This window comes from Hypomesus nipponensis, chromosome 22, assembly GCF_054491055.1.
Source record: "Hypomesus nipponensis isolate SF chromosome 22, ASM5449105v1, whole genome shotgun sequence".
NCBI lineage: Eukaryota > Metazoa > Chordata > Actinopteri > Osmeriformes > Osmeridae > Hypomesus > Hypomesus nipponensis.
The window spans coordinates 16,660,371-16,677,500 of NC_140382.1; the positions used below are offsets into that span (position 1 = coordinate 16,660,371).

The 17,130-nt window shown below is 48.4% G+C and overlaps 1 protein-coding gene across 3 annotated transcripts in view; it reads left to right on the forward strand.

The window, feature by feature from the left end:
* The first annotated feature begins 236 nt into the window (after positions 1-236).
* The window catches only part of efna5a (ephrin-A5a), a 54,580-nt gene continuing 37,686 nt past the window's right edge, over positions 237-17,130 (forward strand). The window contains exons 1-2 of one of the 3 annotated variants that reach the window (XM_084687465.1): positions 237-637; positions 1,109-1,292. In XM_084687465.1, the coding sequence (XP_084543591.1) occupies positions 1,168-1,292 (125 nt within the window). In that variant the 5' untranslated portion in view covers positions 237-637; positions 1,109-1,167. Of the gene's footprint in view, positions 1,293-17,130 lie in introns of all 3 variants that reach the window. The other 2 variants (XM_084687466.1, XM_084687464.1) reach the window with 2 other exon arrangements.

The following is a 17,130-nucleotide window of genomic DNA, read 5'->3' on the forward strand; positions in this document are numbered from 1 at the left end:
TGTGTAAAACTGACAGATCTTCCCAACTCCTCAGGATTGTATGTGTGATAAACCCCGTCCACTGTGCCTACCTTGTGAAATGAATTATCTGTCTCTTGTGGAAGCAAATATACTCCCTCGTGGGGAGGGATGTTGTTTTAGTAAGCGAAACGCCCATCATTCAAAATTCTAACCAATGAGATTGTGCGCGAGCCTGAAACTGTACCCGAGAAAGCACAGTAGGGGAGCATGGCCGTGCGAGCGCGGACTTAGTTCAGTTCTTCAAACTGAAGAACACGACTTCCCACCGTTCCGGCTTCTGAAACCCATTCTATTACCCTATTCACTATTGCAACATTTACGGTCAAGCGGAGGATTTTATCAATTTGTGTTGTGTTGCGGCACATTCGAAGAAATCCCGTTCAGCCCTATAGCTGCGAATACAGTTTTTTCCGTGACAATCCAGCGACAACGCCGAGGACACGGATCCGTCGTTGAGCGAGGACAGCGGCAGAGAAGACCGGGAGAGACTCTTCACCAGTTTTTCGTCGGAGTTCGTTTTTCTTATTTGTTTTCTACTTATTTCTATTATTCGCCAGATATTTTGTTCATGGACCACCGTAAGCAGTTTATTCTTCGGCAAATTAATTCAACTGCAGTGAGTTCCTGTTGCCTCTAAAAAAAAGAGTTGAACTTAAGAGTGTAGCGCACTTCATATATCCGCTAAAAGTTATATTCATACCACTACAACAGAAACACGTTCTGAGTCAATTTTTTTGGATAGCCTATTTGTGGAGCATCTAATTAAATGTATTTGAAAGGGTGCGCTTGATGCTACTTAAATATTGCTGAAGACGGCTATTGACTATAATAGCTAAATATTTAATTGAAAAGGCTGATTTCTGAACATTTCGGACCATCCTCGACGATTTTTGCAAGGCTTTTGTATCCCTCAAAAATCAATTGAAGTCGATTTCTAATACCTAATGACTGTAACAGTATCGGCGCATTGAACTGCCTTGTGAAGTCCTAATCAGACAAGTCATCTGTTTGGATACCTCAGAGGAACTGAGTTTCACAAGGCCTTCAAATGTAAATATAATTTCGCATTTCGTCTATTCTTGTGAAGATTTCACCGCGTCAGAAGCTGCATAAGGAAGGACTTTGGCGTGTCCAAGTTTGAGAGCAATGGCGCAGGTGGAGATGATCCTGGTCGTATCCCTCATCGTTTGGATGTGTGTGTACGGCCAGGAGCCGGCCTCCAAGGTTGTGTCCGATCGCTATGCCGTCTACTGGAACCGCACCAACCCCAGGTAAGTGTCAAGCGTAACCCACAATGTGTGTTTATGTTTCACATCGGCTACAGACGGGCACAAGGGCTACCAACTCCATGCGCAACTTCACCCTTGACATAGGCTTCATGTTGGGGGGTACCACAACGCTGGGTGAAATATCAGAGCATCTTGAAATCTACGGTGTCGGTCTGTGATGAACATCATTTCGAATTTTAGACCACTGCAACACATGATTTATTTCGTGTGGGCAGGTGCAAAGAACGGGTGTGTAAATTTAAGATGATCAATACTCTGAGATACAGTTCACTTAGCATAATTATAGGCTATTGTAACGCGAGATCCATTTCGTCTAAATGGTTGTATGACTGCCTGGTTCTGCCCGGGTCCTCGCCATTGAATGGAAACCGATCATTTGAATGTGACAAATGGCCCTTTCCTTACAGAATAAGCGAACTGATTCTGTATAGAACATGAGAAGAATACTGTTGTCTCCTACTGGGAGAGTTCCTGCGTCTACGGCTTGTGCTTCGCAAATTGCAGTCTAATGTCGATTTTCTATGTGAAACCGGCACCAAGATATGTGCTCAAATGTACCTTCAACAGTTAGAACACGCAGCCTTTTACAATTTAGTTCCCAAGTTAGCGAAGCGAATTCACTATATATTTTTCTTTCTTTTAATTATTAGGGTTAGGGTATGTTTAATCAAACTCAAAAATATTGAGGAGTAAGTTTCCACATTCCGTTTTTTTATGTAATGGCAATACTTGCACGCACGCACACACGTATACACACTCAGATATATTTTGCTAATTAGTTACCTCAAGGGAAAAGATCTAGTTTCGCTGCAATGCGATGGTCACATAGGTTGTCACCAGCAAAATTAGCATTTCTCCTCTCCCAGTTCTGTTTGGTAAACTCCCCAGATGATTCACATAACCCTTCTGAATGCAATTAAAACCTGGCAAATAGTTGTGGTGTGAGTGTGCCAGGCTGTCTGAATGCTGTACACAAAGATATGCATGATCAGGTCAGACCAGATAAGGCTACAGAATGTACAGCGTTTCCACCATGAGTCAGTTAAATAGGTTTTTTTTGCCTGGGGATAAGACAAACTCTTTTGTCGGTGTGACTTTGCATGAAGTCAAAATATGATGTTGTTTCTCATTTCCTGATTACCCCCAGGCAAAGTTTGCTCAATGAACCCGGAAAGGTTGGAGAATAAACAGGTGATAAATGCAAATGTAGGTTCGCATCAAAGCCCGTGAAGTTCAGAGCCACCCCTTGCCCTCGCTTCTCCGAGAGACCAGATTTGATACCCAAGCAGTCATGCGGGCCTCGTCCAAGCATCCTCCTGCCTAGAAATCTTCCCACTAGTTCCCAAGTTCTACCCCTCGGTTGCCATGCCCCCCGTCCCTGCCCCCCAAACCCCCTACCCCCCCACCCCCACCCCCTGCTGGGCCAGACAATAAGGGGAGCACAGAGGGGCATTTGAGCAGTGGCCCAGTCCCAGCGTGGGGCATGCTCCTGTGAGAGACACACACATGCCGGGGTCACACACTCTGCAGTAACCAGGCGTGCCCGGGTTAAGCATCCGTCAGAGGGGACAGCAGCCAGGGTGAACCCCAGCCCTAAAGGCCCTCTGGCGGGCAGGCAAGCCACCCCGCTGGGGGTTTGTCTCTGGAGAATGGAGCTCCTCGGGTAAATAAATGAGTAACTCTAAATGACTGTCTACTTTCTCATTCACGGGGCTCTGATACAAACCCGACCTCACTGTTTCATGTAACGGGGGCTTGGAGCCCCTGACCTTGTGGAGGAGTGTTGCGGTGCTCTGGGTCTGACCGTCGGCCTCGGCCCCCGCTGGGAAACGGCCGTACTCAGCGACAGGGCCTCGAACCCCGCTGTGGTATAGTCACAACTTCCATATGAGCCTTTTTCCCTCCCTCCCTCCCTACCTTCCCTCCTCCTCTCCTCGTCTCCGCTGCGTTTTTTCTTACATTTCCAACCATAGGAAAGAAAAAAAGAAAAATGGCGCCCAACTCCGTCCATTCTCAGCCATTCATGAAATCCCCTACAGGGGACCTGAAATGGAAATGGGAAGTGACTCGTGAAAAATGAAAACGGTGAAGACATTGTCACGTGTATATTTTTTTTGTGTTTTTGTTGTTGTTAATCATCGCATACGCAGGTTGAAGGTGTGTGTTCAGTAAACACAGTTTCTGTTCCCTGCCTGCCGTACAACGTCATGAAAGTCCTTCTGAATGACGGGTTATTTTCCTTCTTGATTTACCGAGACGGTTTGAACAGGGGTGTGACTACGGTAATGATTCAACCATGCTCAGAGCTAAATATGCCTCAATTAGACACAGTAGGAGTCATTCTCGTCATGATACACAACTTCATTAAAATAATATGAAGTGCTTCCCAGCCCCGTTGACCAGTCACAAAGCCACTGAGCCCTAAGCTGGAGTCATCCGGAGAGCAATTGTGAAATACCGTCATTCTGAAATAGAGGCACTTTTAAATGTCTATCCCCAATTACAAACATGCCCATTTATTCTGTGTGTCATTTGTTGCTCTAATTGGCTGGAGATGTGAATGACCTAGATTACCATCTGTGAGGGACGTAGAGGGGAGAGATGTGACAGAGAGGGTCAATAGTATCACTGTCTGGTTGTGGGTTATCATGGATGTGTGAATGCTGGATAAACAGACTGTGACAGGAGGGAGGGGGGCGGGGGGTTAGGGTCTTTTGTAAGAGAATGGAGAAACTAAGGTGAACTAGAGGAGTCTCCCACCTTCTCATTAATGAGTTACCTGCTATAAACCCCCCCCCCCCCCCCCCAACCACCCCCCCCCCCCTCCCGGCCTACACTTAGCGTGAATGCGACTCCATCTGGAAACCGCCGGCATTTGGCGAAGGTGTTTATTTGTTGCTGATAGGTGGGATCAGGGAAGAATCAGGGCCTGAGTTCCGTCGCTAATCTCCGCGCTGTTTGTGTCTCCAACGCCATGGAAACCGATAGCCCTCCTCATCAAAGGGCCTTATTGGGTGGGACTAACGACCTGACAGCTGGGCAGAGGGATTCCAGCGCTCCACCGGAGTGTCGACCCCCCCGGGGCACTGGTTTAAGCCCTGATAATGTCCCCTCAAAGCTTTCCACAACAGATGCGCCATATTTCCCTCTAAGACAGTTGAGAGACTTAGGTTTTTTGGGGGTGTTTTTTTTTTGGGGTGGGGGGGGGGGGGAAGACTCATCTGCTTTGGTAACTATGGTTACTATCGAGGTGGTGATCACAAAAGCAACATCCTTTTCAAAGGGAGTTTGATGTCGTTTTACAGGATGATTCACTGGTCTGTGAGAGAAGGTACTCGGATAAATGGTAAAATAGCTGTGGGTTTGCTTTGTTCCGGCTGGGTCTGCCATTCACACATGGTCCTACTCCGGGCAGAATGACCTCCGCCGCTCGCTTTGTCTTCTCAGGATGGTTTTTAATCTCCACTTAAGAAACAATACACCATTTTTCAGTTTTGTGGCAAGTTGATGTTGTGATAGTTTCCCAGAGGCATTGTGAGTCTCTCCGCTTGCATTGTTCCCTGTGTTTACCCTCGCTTTCCCCCTCAGCCTTTCCCGGCTCCCCGCTGTTTGGTTCCGCTTGGATTCAAAACGGACACAAAAAGCCGCGGCGTCCAAATATTGACTAGGTCTCAGGACCACGGCCCTCTCCCAGCGCCGACCCGGCCCGGCTGAAAAGCCACCATTGTTCCTCCGGTGCTCGCCCCTAGCCAGCTCTGCGAACACTCTTAGAAAGAGCCAGACAGAGAGAGGGAGGGAGGGAGGGAGGGAGGGAGGGAGGGAGGAGAGGGAGGGAGGGAGGGAGGGAGGGAGGGAGGGAGGGAGGGAGGGAGGGAGGGAGGGAGGGAGGGAGGGAGGGAGGGGAGTGAACGAGAGGGAGAGGTAGATGTGGTGGCTGGGGAGGGGGTGGATGGGTGGGTGGAGGTGGGGGTGAAAGTTCTAGGTCTGGAGGTGTTAGTTCTGGGCGTAAATGTGTTAGTTTTGGGGGTGAACGTGTCGGGTTGGGGGTGAATGTATTGGTTCTAGGCGTGAATTTGTTAGTTGTAGGGGTGAAAATGTTCGTTTTGGGGGTGAATGTGTTAGGGGGAAGGGTCACACAACGGGGTCACAACTCACAGGTCACAGGGGTGAAGAAGCTTCCGGAAGGAGGGCAGAGGGTTGCCCAGGGTTACCAGGGGTTAGAGCAGGAGACAAGCCGAAGCACACGGCCCCTGTGCTGGGTCAGAACCCTTGTTTCTACCCCTGCTGTGGAGGTTAGACAGACGGGAACTCCGGAGAAGTTAGAGACAGTGGACCCTGACCGACGTTGAGGAACGGTTTAGAACTAAGAACCCTGTTGCAGTGTGACCTGGTAGACGGGGTTGTAGAATTTGAATTCTTATCATTGCACCATGCCTGGTAGTTGAGATAGTAATGACAAAATATAGACCTTTCCTGTATTATAATGACAGAAATCCTGTAAGAACCAGGCAATTTTGAGCGTAGAGTTCCTGCTGTACTGTATGCACTATTTGTATGAGTGCTTTAGGATAGATAGATCAGAGACAGGCTGGCTGGATGAATAGATAAATTGACATTATTTTCAGGGGAAATTACAGACGGTGGATCTGCATCTACAATATGAAGCCCTCAGATAAACCGTCTTCTTCTTCATGGTATTCATCTCTCTACCTGGCAACAATGCAGCTCAGCATTCAGACACAAGATTACACTTATCATTTTGTCAAAAACACGCTGCGTCTCTGTTTTGGCTGAGTTATACGGAGACAAGATCAGATGATTCCTGAAACAAATAAATATCTATTTGTTTGAGAGTTACTTTCCAGGATAGCTGTTCCAGGCACCCCTCAGTTGCTGGATTAAAGCACAAGCTCCCCGGGCCTAATCTCTTCGTCTCAGTCCAGCGCCCAGAGGTTTACTTTTCTGCCGTTTCTTAAAGGTTTAATCTTTTCTTTTTTTGTGAGTGTGCTTTTTTAAATGTGAGTGGTGAAATGGCATCCACGGTGTCTTTGTAGGCACCGGTGAGGGTATTAGCAAAGAGGCTCTAAGGGGCTTAAGAGGTCAGCTTCCCTTTGTGTGGAGACACAAAACACTTCCTGTGGGACCCTTCACCCCTCTCTGTTCCTCTCTCAGAAAGCCAGGCCCTGCCTGACCAATCACATTAATCAGCCCCAGCCCCTAATGACTGCAGCAAAGCCTCTGGACCTTCTAAAAGGCCCTAAAGAGTGCCTGAGCCCCCTGACACGCACTGGTGCTGGCGGGCGGAGGAGGCAGCACACACACCTACACACACACACACACACCTACACACACACACACCTACACACCCACACACACACCTACACACACTCACACACCTACACACACGCACACACCTACACACCCACACACATACTCATTCACACACGCACACATGCACTCACACACACACACACGCACTCACACACACACACATGCACTCACACGCACACATACACACACTCACAATCAAGCATACACACATGCACTCACACACATACTTACACACACAACACTCAACCTACACCAGCTCTGGTGCGTTATTTGCAGTCTGCAGGGGATATCTGGACCCCCTATTACTGTACGCTTTAGCGGAACAAGAAGCATAATGAAACTGGAGTTTGCACAGGTACCCAAGGACGAGATAACAAAAACGTACCGAAATGAACCGGTAGAGAAAGCACAGGTCTCCTTAAAAACACTTTCTACCAAAGTGGCACCGAATTATCTAATGCATGGCTCCTGAGAGACCATTCTTTCAGAGAAAAGGGAAATGAAGGATGCGTTTGCACTGCAGACTTCAAATGGATGGAATACATGCAGAGAACAAATTGACTCAGCAAAATTGGTGGAAAGATGGAGATGAGCGGTGGAGAGAAAAAAGCATTGATAATTTCAAAGATCATTATGGCAGTTTTCAGACTTTTCAATTTCTCTCCCTCGCTCAATTTCCCTCCCTCCCTCCCTCCCTCCCTCCCTCCCTCCCTCCCTCCCTCCCTCCCTCCCTCCCTCCCTCCCTCCCTCCCTCCCTCCCTCCCTCCCTCCCTCCCTCCCTCCCTCCCTCCCTCCCTCCCTCCCTCCCTCCCTCCCTCCCTCCCTCCCTCCCTCCCTCCCTCCCTCCCTCCCACAACCAACTCTCTCTTCGTCTGCAGCAGCCACACCATCTATCTTCTGTTATCATTTGCATGAGAGTGAGACTGGGCAGAAGGGCGTAGCTCTAGGAGCTGGAACGCCCGCAGAATTTGTCCTGACACTAACGAGGGACGGGCGCTTTCATCGGGCCCCTAGCGGACAGGCCTGGCCCCTGGCGGAAAGGCTGGCACGAGAGAGGCACGGTTTTGCCGACCCGAACTATTTACCGTTCCAAAATGAATTGAAATGGGCCGGAAAACTTTGTTAAAAAACACATCTGTGACTGTGTCCGCAGACAGGCCACACATACCTGAGAAGCTGCTCAAGGGTTATTTGGGTCACTGCGGTTTGGGAAAGAGCCTCCTCTCTATTTCAATGACTATTATTCTCCAGTAATGTTATGTGGGTAATATAATACAAGTTTATAACAGAATTCTAACCATGTTTACCTCAGGCCTTTCCATTGTAAAAATTGTAGGAGCTTTTTTCTGGTATATTTTTCATGCAGCACTTGGTAGACTGAAACTGCATTGTAACGGTTAGTCAAAAGAATCTCAGGTATCCGGAACTGCTATCTCTCAAGCTGCTTTCGGTTAGACTGGTGTAAATCCTTATCATCTGAAAGGTTGAAACAGCCCTCTTATCTTAATAACGCAGTCATATTGTTTTATGGGGCATGTTTGAACAGGTCTGGGAGAGGACTTGGCGTACGCTAGAAGCTGCGAAGCAGTTTTGGCGGTTGTGTCGCCCGTGGACTCATCACAAGGGCGGTTTTGAGAACACGTTTGCTTCAACACCACATGGCAGAGTGACAGTTCAATGTGTTAGATGGGCAATGTTCTGGCAGTGAACTTGGTGTGACTTTGCGGGACCTTTAGTGTGGTTTACCGGTCCGTGGAGAGGGAGAGCGTCTGCTCCTGTTGGGCTGGAGCATGCCTGGCGCTGAGGGACCCATGAAATATTAACACGCTGTTTGCGATCTCGATTTGGAGCCTGAACAGCAAACCTTCACACGCAACCAGGAGAGATCCAGGTCAGGGCGGCATGACTTTAAAGCAGAGAGGAGGGGGGGGGGGGGGGCATTTTTCATATATTTTCTTTACTAACTAGTGTGTTTTTTTATGCCGGTGCGCTTCAGCAGAGTCGCAGTTTTGAAAAGGGACGTTTTTTTCGTCACCTCAGTTAGGAAAGTTCAGGCGGTGTCGATCGCAATCTCAGATCTGCGGCGTCAGCCCGGCGCTTGAGAAACAACGGGAAGTGGCGTCCGCCATTTCCGAGTTGGACTCCATTTTGTTTCTCGAGAAAGGAGACACTTTGTGAGTCTTGAAACCGGGGTTCTGAGCAGGCTCCGCCCCTTTCTTAATTCACTGGCAGGAGCCAGCAGCCCCCTCACGACATGATTAACCTACATTCTGAACGACTCAAATCACTCCAAAAAGCATTTGCTCTGTTAGTGTTTAATGAAGAAGGGATTTGTTTTTTTGGGGGGGGGTGCATGCAGAGGGGGTTTAGCGTCAGATGTTTTAAGGGGTAGGGAGGGGAATGGGGGGGGGGGTGCATGGAAGGGAAAAGGAAAAAGAGGGGTGAGCGTCCCTTTTTGTGTGTGTGTGTGTGGGGGGGGTTGGGGTGGGTATGGGGGGGTATTTGGGGCAGTTGACAACAGGGCTCCTCCAGTCAGCAGCAGAGGGTACGATCCTTGCTGTCAGCTCCCCGGGGAGTATCTGTGCCATGGTGGGCGTGACGGCGTGCGGCCTGCCCTCTCCGCACCGGTGCCCTTGGCTCCGGTACCCCCTCTTAGCGGCGGCACGGAGGCAGCACGCAGGCAGACGCTCCCCCTCGCCTCGGCCCATGATCTCCCTTTATGTCCCGGCTCTTCCAGGGCCCTCAGTTATTCTAGTGCATAATTGATGGAGGAGTTAGAATAGCAGAAGTAATGCGATGAGAGGGTGCAGCCAGGCGGAGCGAGGGATCGCGTGCGTGGGGCCGCAAACATAGCAGGGGACGAGACGAGGGCAGCCGGAGTAACAGGTCCCTGCGCTCCGAGTCCTCACAGAATGAAGCCGTCCAGCCAATCCCTGCTTGCGTCTTCCAACCAATGAGATGTCTTGGCTGAATACTCCCGCTCCTAGGCCCTGCAGGCCCCACTCATCAGCCCAGCGCTCAGAGCTTTTGTCCACTTCTAAATTCAGTAAAGACTGAAGTGTTTGCGGTATTTCTACGGTTTGAGGTATGGTGTATAATTAAATACATTGGTGTTTTAGTGGTCATTTCAAAGGGGCTAGGTGATGCGTCTAGGGGCGTGTGTTCCTCACAGGGCTATTCTCTCCGCTCGGTCTTTGTTCTTTTCTCATGTAGTAGATACAGAGATAGGCTCCGCAGTACCTCCTGTGACAGGCTGTATATCACACCTAGGCAAGCCGCTACAAAGACAGGCTAATGGCCGAACATCCCTGCTTTGTTTCCAAACAATGAGCGCAGGTCACAGATAACCTGAACTGTCCTGCTTTGAAGTAGCTGCCTACCACTCATGAAGGAGTGGAGAAAAAAGGAGAAAAAGTCGCTGGAAACGCAGACTTCCTCTCAAACCAGTTTGGTGGAACAGGATTCCTGGTTATAGCTGTGGGCTGGAGGATGAAACCATTCTGGTTCAGCCCGCTGATGTCACCACTCTGAGACAGAATTAGAGGGTTGACTGTATTTATGTTTTATATTTTATATATATAATAAAACACGTTATATATATTATTATTATTATTATTATTATTATGTATTATTTTTATTCCATATAACAAATTAGATACATTTGAGGTAAACACACAATGCAAACAAGGCTATCCTTAGGTATATTAAATGTAAAGACTTTGAAGTTGACTTCACTTATAACAATTTTAGGAATTAATAAAACTGCTCAGAGGTACACTTTAATTCCATATATTTGAAATAAACCAACATGCAGTAAGATACTTAAAAATAATTTGCATCAGTTGCGAATTATATGGTAGTTCCAGTGAGATAATAAAGAGATTACAGGGCTGGTGGGAATTATAGTTTTCTTGCTTCTCTTTAAACAAACACGCTAAGTTTGCTGAATGAATCTGTTTGGTTTTTTTTTTATAAATGAAAAATTACTTTTAATTATAATCAAACATACTTTTGGAAACAGCTACTTCTTAGGAGAAAACAACTTTATATTTGAGTAGGAACAGGACCATGGTTGAGCTTGTTACTGTATTCCTCTATAAGTCATCGGGCAGGTCTGCAGACAGAAATACTACTGCTGCGCTGTAAAGACTTCCGATGGAAACCTAAGCAACCAGCGCACTCAGGAAACAAATAAAACATCTTTATGAGCTGGATTTTATGATCTTAATGACCATAGCCTTTGCCCAGTGGCCTGTAAGTGCTCTCCTGGACAGAGCAGTTCAGAACAGGCCAGGCAGCCTCATGTAGTGCTGCTGCGGCACAGGAGATACTGGTAGAATTTAGTGTTTTCATATGTTAGTCCTTCAATATTTATAGAAAACACATTTTTCTTTTAAAGCAAGAGCACATGTACATTAGCGGTTGACGCTAAGTGCATCTAAATAATCTTAGAAGAAAGTGCAGAGATACAGGAGAGCTTGTTGTGTCTCACGCAAGTATGTTTCAACGATTATGTTTCCAAAAATGTCAAAAGTTATATGGTAAATAATAGTCATGATAATAATAGTAATACCATTTTAAGTGTGTGCATGAGGTTTCAGAAGAATCGTACACTTTAACATGATCTGTAATAAGGTTGCAGTGTATTTAAATGCTGAATATATTCTCAGAGCAAGTGTGAGCAAATGTCTCCATTTTTAATCAGATTCATTTTTATTATAAAGTTTTTGGACTACAGTAAAAATATATTTTGAGGTATGTATGTGATATTTTGCTGTTTTTGAGGTGCATTCATGTTACTTATTGTTTTATTTTAAAATTATATATTTACCTTACCGCTGCATTAAATTGAATCGAGATACTTAAGGTTTTGCTATACAATAAAATAATACAAATATTAAAAGATCGACTTAAATTAATCGAACTACTTAAAAATATTCCCACTATCATAATGTAGTTTGTTTGCACTCATTTTTTTATTTAACATTATTCCCTTTACATTTATCCCTCTACATGTTTTTATTTTAATTATTGTAAAATTACTGGATGGAATAACATTGTAAGAACATTTGTAGCAACTCAAAATAAACATATTTGTGCAGATTTTTACCTTTAATTGTGGACCCACACACAGATGGTTCTTCTGAACGAAAAACAAATTATCGTATTTTTTTCACACATTTTGGTTACTTAAGTTTGATCAGTTATTATTGCTTTGATCGTTACTATGATCAAATCAAAAGTGTACATAGTGCCTAAGTGTATTGTACAGTGAATATATTGGGAATCTACCATTCAAATTTGAATCTACCATTCCGTTTCCTAAGAACCACTTTCAATTCAACCAAAACTAAATTCCAACGCGTTCTAAATCTGTCTCTCGGTTCATCTGAGCGTCTCAAATGACCGAAAAATTGATAGAAAAAAAAGAAGAAAAAAAGCTGGACTGTAAGGTGCTGCTTGGTCTTGTGACTACTCCTTTGGTCACATGGGACACGTACAAGTTGTGTTATTGAGGTCTAGACACGCGATACACCAGGGGCGACAGGAGAGCAGACGTCACGCACACTTACCATCCACCCTGGGTGGAGGAGGCAGGCTCTGGCAGAAGTTTGCCCAGCAACCAAGCAACGTAGTGGGGAAGATACAGTAGTACTACTGTAGTGTCAGTAATGCATACTAGCTTACTACATAGATGGTGCTGTTGCATGCTGGAAGGGGAAGATGGAGGTATTGCAAACTGGAATACTATATAGATGGTACGACTGCATACTGGCAGATTACTTAGAGGGGGAAATGGACATTTTGCATACTAGCATACTACATAGTGTAGAAAAGTGTAATATTGAATAATGAAAAACGATATAAGTGGTACTGCTAATTGAATGCATACTATCACACTACACAGAGGGGCAGAGTGTAGTGATGTATATTAGCAAACTGCATAGTGTGGAAGATGGTAATATCGCCAAATATCCTTTTTTGTTGTCTTTGCTGGAACCGCCTCACATGTTTAGTTGGAATTGTTCTGGGTTGAAAATGTAGATAAGGGAGCCCTTGGGGAGTGGTTAGCTGGAAACTTGTATTTGTGTAAGATCTGGATCAGTCTGGTGTCCATGTGGAGCCCAGTTTGAGCAGGGTGTGTAGTTAGAGGAGATTACTTTGGCTGGTCCCGGCTTCACAGGGCTCCTCATTTGCTTACCATTGTCTCTGTCATTTGAATCCTAGAGTATTTAGAATTACAAATCCTCTAGGCTAAAGTAAAAGGATGGGAATTATGCAAATGACACACCCCAAGACAAAGAGTGCAGGAGGCTTGACCTGAAACGGGACACACCAATAAGGACGGAGCAAGAACCTGCGGCAGCCAATGAAGCGTAGAGCAGGAAGGCTGCCTTCTCATTGGTGGATCAGCAGTGATAACTGGCAGTGTGGTGGTACACCATGAGGTTGATTGGATTCTCTATCAGGGTGGGGGGGTGATGGGGGGGGGCGGGGCATAAGTACACTGCTGGGTTTGTGAAGCATGGCAACACCATCTTATTTTAGGCATACAGACACTAGAAAGCACAGAGCAATCATATCATATCCCATCTGTATCAGAATGAATCCTGTTCAGGCGATATGGTACAATGTAACAGAAGACATGCACATACACACTGTAAATCTGGTGTGCGACTGTGAAAATGTCACTTGAAAATGGCCTGGTTTCTCTCTTGTCCTCACTTTCTCCAAATCGCCTCCCATTCCACCCCCCCAATCTCGGCCTTTTGTGCTGCTTGCTTTCCTGGCTCCTCTCTCTACCCATCCCCCACCTCCCCCCCTCCTCCTCCCCTCTGTCCCCCCTCCTCCTCCCCCTCCTCCTCCCCTCCCCCCCTCCTCCTCCCCTCCCCCTCCTCCTCCCCTCCCCCTCCTCCCCCTCCTCCTCCCCCTCCTCCTCCTCCTCCTCCTCCTCCTCCTCCTCCTCCTCCTCCTCCTCCTCCTCCTCCCCTCTGTCCCCCCTCCTCCTCCTCCTCCTCCTCCCCTCTGTCCCCCCTCCTCCTCCTCCCCCTCCTCCTCCTCCCCCTCCTCCTCCTCCCCCTCCTCCCCCTCCTCCCCCTCCTCCTCCCCTCCCTGGTGTCCAGATGTCTGTCGTGAAGTTGCTGACTCCCACTCCTGCTCTGCTATCAGATATGTGCAGGATAAGGAGTCTCAGACTTCACAGACTTTCACCCTCCCCCCTCCCCCCTCAATCCCCCTCTCGCCTCTCGCCTCTCGCCTCTCGCCTCCGTCTTCAACCCCCACCCCCCTCATCCCCTTCTCATCCTCACCCCCGATCCCCCTCACCCTCCCTCACCTTAAGCCCTCACCCCCCTATCGTCTTCTCCTCCCTCCTCCTCTGCCCTCACACCCTCCCGTAGAGAAGACGGTGATGCTTTGAACACACACACACTCACACATACACACACACTCACACAAACACACACTACACACAAACACATACACACACACTCTACACACAAACACACATTACACACATGAACGCACCCACACACACACACAAACGCACTCAGGGGACACAGCCAAACACGTCATGTCATACTTTCATCCCCTCTTAATGATCTGTTTGATCATATCTCGCGATTAAAAGAGCCATGAGCAAGCAGCAGCTATCATCTGGTTGGCTTGTTTCACATGTAGTATTGTCTACGACAGGCCTGAGTACCCCCAACACACACACACACACACACACATCCTTCCATGTCACTCGGTCAGAACCCTTGTTGCGACCCTTTCCCGCCGTCCTCCGAGAGTGAGAGAGAGAGAGAGAGGGAGAGGGAGAGGGAGAGGGAGAGGGAGAGAGGGAGAGAGGGGGAGAGAGGGGGAGGGAGGGGGAGGGAGGGAGAGGGAGAGGGAGAGGGAGAGGGAGAGGGAGAGGGAGAGGGAGGGAGAGGGAGAGGGAGAGGGAGGGAGAGGGAGAGAGGGAGAGGGAGGGAGAGGGAGAGAGGAAGAGAGGGAGAGAGGGAGAGAGGGAGAGAGGGAGAAAGGGAGAGAGAGGGAAAGGGAGAGATCAAGAGGAGAGAGACACAGACAAGAAGAGACGGAGAGAGTGAGAAAATGCGAGAGATCGAGAAGGACAGGGACAGAGAGAGAGTAAAGAGAGAGAGATGGAGAGATAGAGAGGAGTGAGAGAGAAATGGAAAAAGACAGAGAAGAGAGAACAAGAGAGTGGGACAGAGAGAAGAGAAAGCAAAAAAGAGAGACATTGAGAGAGAAAGAGAGAGAAAGAGAGAGAGAGAGAGAGAGAGAGAGAGAGAGAGAGAGAGAGAGAGAGAGAGAGAGAGAGAGAGAAGGCTAGAGGGAAAGAGAGAGAGATGAGAGAGAAAGATGTCCACTGACCTCATGGCTGTGGTGTAACGTGGGAGTCCTGAGGTTACTGCGGCAACCAGGCCAGACCACGCCCAGTCTGCCGTAAGGCCTGGGCTTCTTCACCACAGCGCTCCTCCAGAACAGAACAGAACAGAGGACAGGAGAACTGAGCCCGTGCCAAGGAGAAAACCAGCTCTCTCAGACCATGCCTAGAATACTTAGCGTGTGATAGTCAGGGCCTTCTGCTCGGCTTCTGTTGTTGTCGTTGTCTCAGAGAGAGCGTTCGAGACTGAATTCTTCAAGCTACGGCTTTCTCTAATTAGGACTCCCCTCCGTCCTTCCCTGCACAGGATGTTGTTTCTCCCTTTTCTTCCCTTCACTCGACGCCGTCCAGAATCCCAGATAAGAAGAGATCTTTTAACCCCAGTTTTGGACTTTCTCCCCTCTTCGCTCTCCTCTGGCTCCTCTCCTCTGCTCTCCTTTGTTCCAACGCACATCTGAGGAAATCCAGCGTGCTGTGATGTTTAGAATAACATGTTCGTTTAGCTGAAGCTTTTAGCCGATGCTTTGTACGGGGGGTGGGGATGATTTGAACCTGACCTCTTGATCTACAGCAAAACGCTCCATCACTGAGCTATTACCCAACCTATTATTTATAGTTTGACAGCTGTCATAGACTCTGATGCAGAGCACATCACAGGACCGCAACAGGGTGTGTGTGTGTGTGTGTGTGTGTTTGTGTGTGTGTGTGGGTGGGGGGGGTGGGGGGGGAGTCCAATTAGAGAGCTCACAAACAGATGACATAATGGCCTGGAGGAGCCTGTTGTCTTTCAGGTGCTAATTGAAGCAGTCCGTGTTTGCCAGAGAGCCCTTTCACACACACACACACACATACACACACACACTGATAATGCCTCCCCCCCCCAACACACACACACACACCAACGGACTAGTCCTGAGGAGCACCCCTTTGCGATGGTGTTTTTAGAGCAAAGATGCTAAGTATGATATCAAATAGGTTCTGTTAATCAGTTGTAATCATAAATACGCTTCTGTCCAAACATCTCTACCATCGGTGTGGTCCTCTATCCCTCTCCTCCTTCTCTTCCCTATCCTCTCTCCCTCCTTTCCTCCATCCCTTTCCTCCTTTTCCTCCATCCCTTTCCTCCCTCCTTCTCTGCAGTCTCCTCAATTCCTCCCTCCCTCCCTCCTTCCCTGCCCTCTCCTCCTTCCTCCCTCTCTTCCCCAGTGACAGCCCTGCCTCGTTAGCCAGGAATGTGGCTAAAACTCCTCTAAACCAAGCCTTCATGGGAAAGCTAGTTCTGTGCAGGAGAAACTGATAATGGATTAAGTGGCTGCTGTTTCCCACTGAGGCTGAGGGAGTTTTTGGAGGGGGGGGGGGCGGGGGGGGGGGGCGGGGCTTGCATCTCTCATTCAGACTGTGTGAGAGTGTGTTTGCGTGTGTGTGAGAGGAAAAGTGTGTGTAGTGTGTTTACGTGAAAGAACGAGTGTGTGCGTGTAGCGTGTGCGCGTGTTTACCGCGTGCGTGCCTGACTGTATTTTGTGCGTGTGTGTATAGTGCATGCGGTTGTGTGTGACGCTACCTCAGTCTTTGGATACTAATAAGCATGGCCAGTGTAAACTCCCAGATTTAGCCCTGAGTTCCCTGGCCTCGGCTCTCAGCTTTCCCTCTCCCCCTTCCCCCCTCTCCCCCTCTCCCCCTTCCCCCCCTCTCCCCCTCTCCCCCTCTCCCCCTTCCCCCCCTCTCCCCCTTCCCCCCCTCTCCCCCTCTCCCCTCCCCCTCCCCCCCTCTCCCCCTCTCCCCCTCCCTCCCCCCTCTCCCCCTCTCCCCCTCTCCCCCTCCCCCCCCTCTCCCCCTCCCTTCCCCCCCCCCCCCACCCCATTCTGGTCGGCGGTTTTTAAGTGTGTTCACTTTGGACACCGATGAAAGGAGGTGGAGGAACATGGGACTTAAATCACTTAATGAGGGGAGACAGGGAGCGCTTTTGTCCTGCCTGTGTTGGAGCTGCGTGCAGCCTGGGAGCCCTAACGCGCTCTGACACCTTGGGCTCGGGTGCGGCCCGCTCAATCCAGCACATAGACCTAGCCCTGACTCCAGCACATAGACCTAGCCCTGACT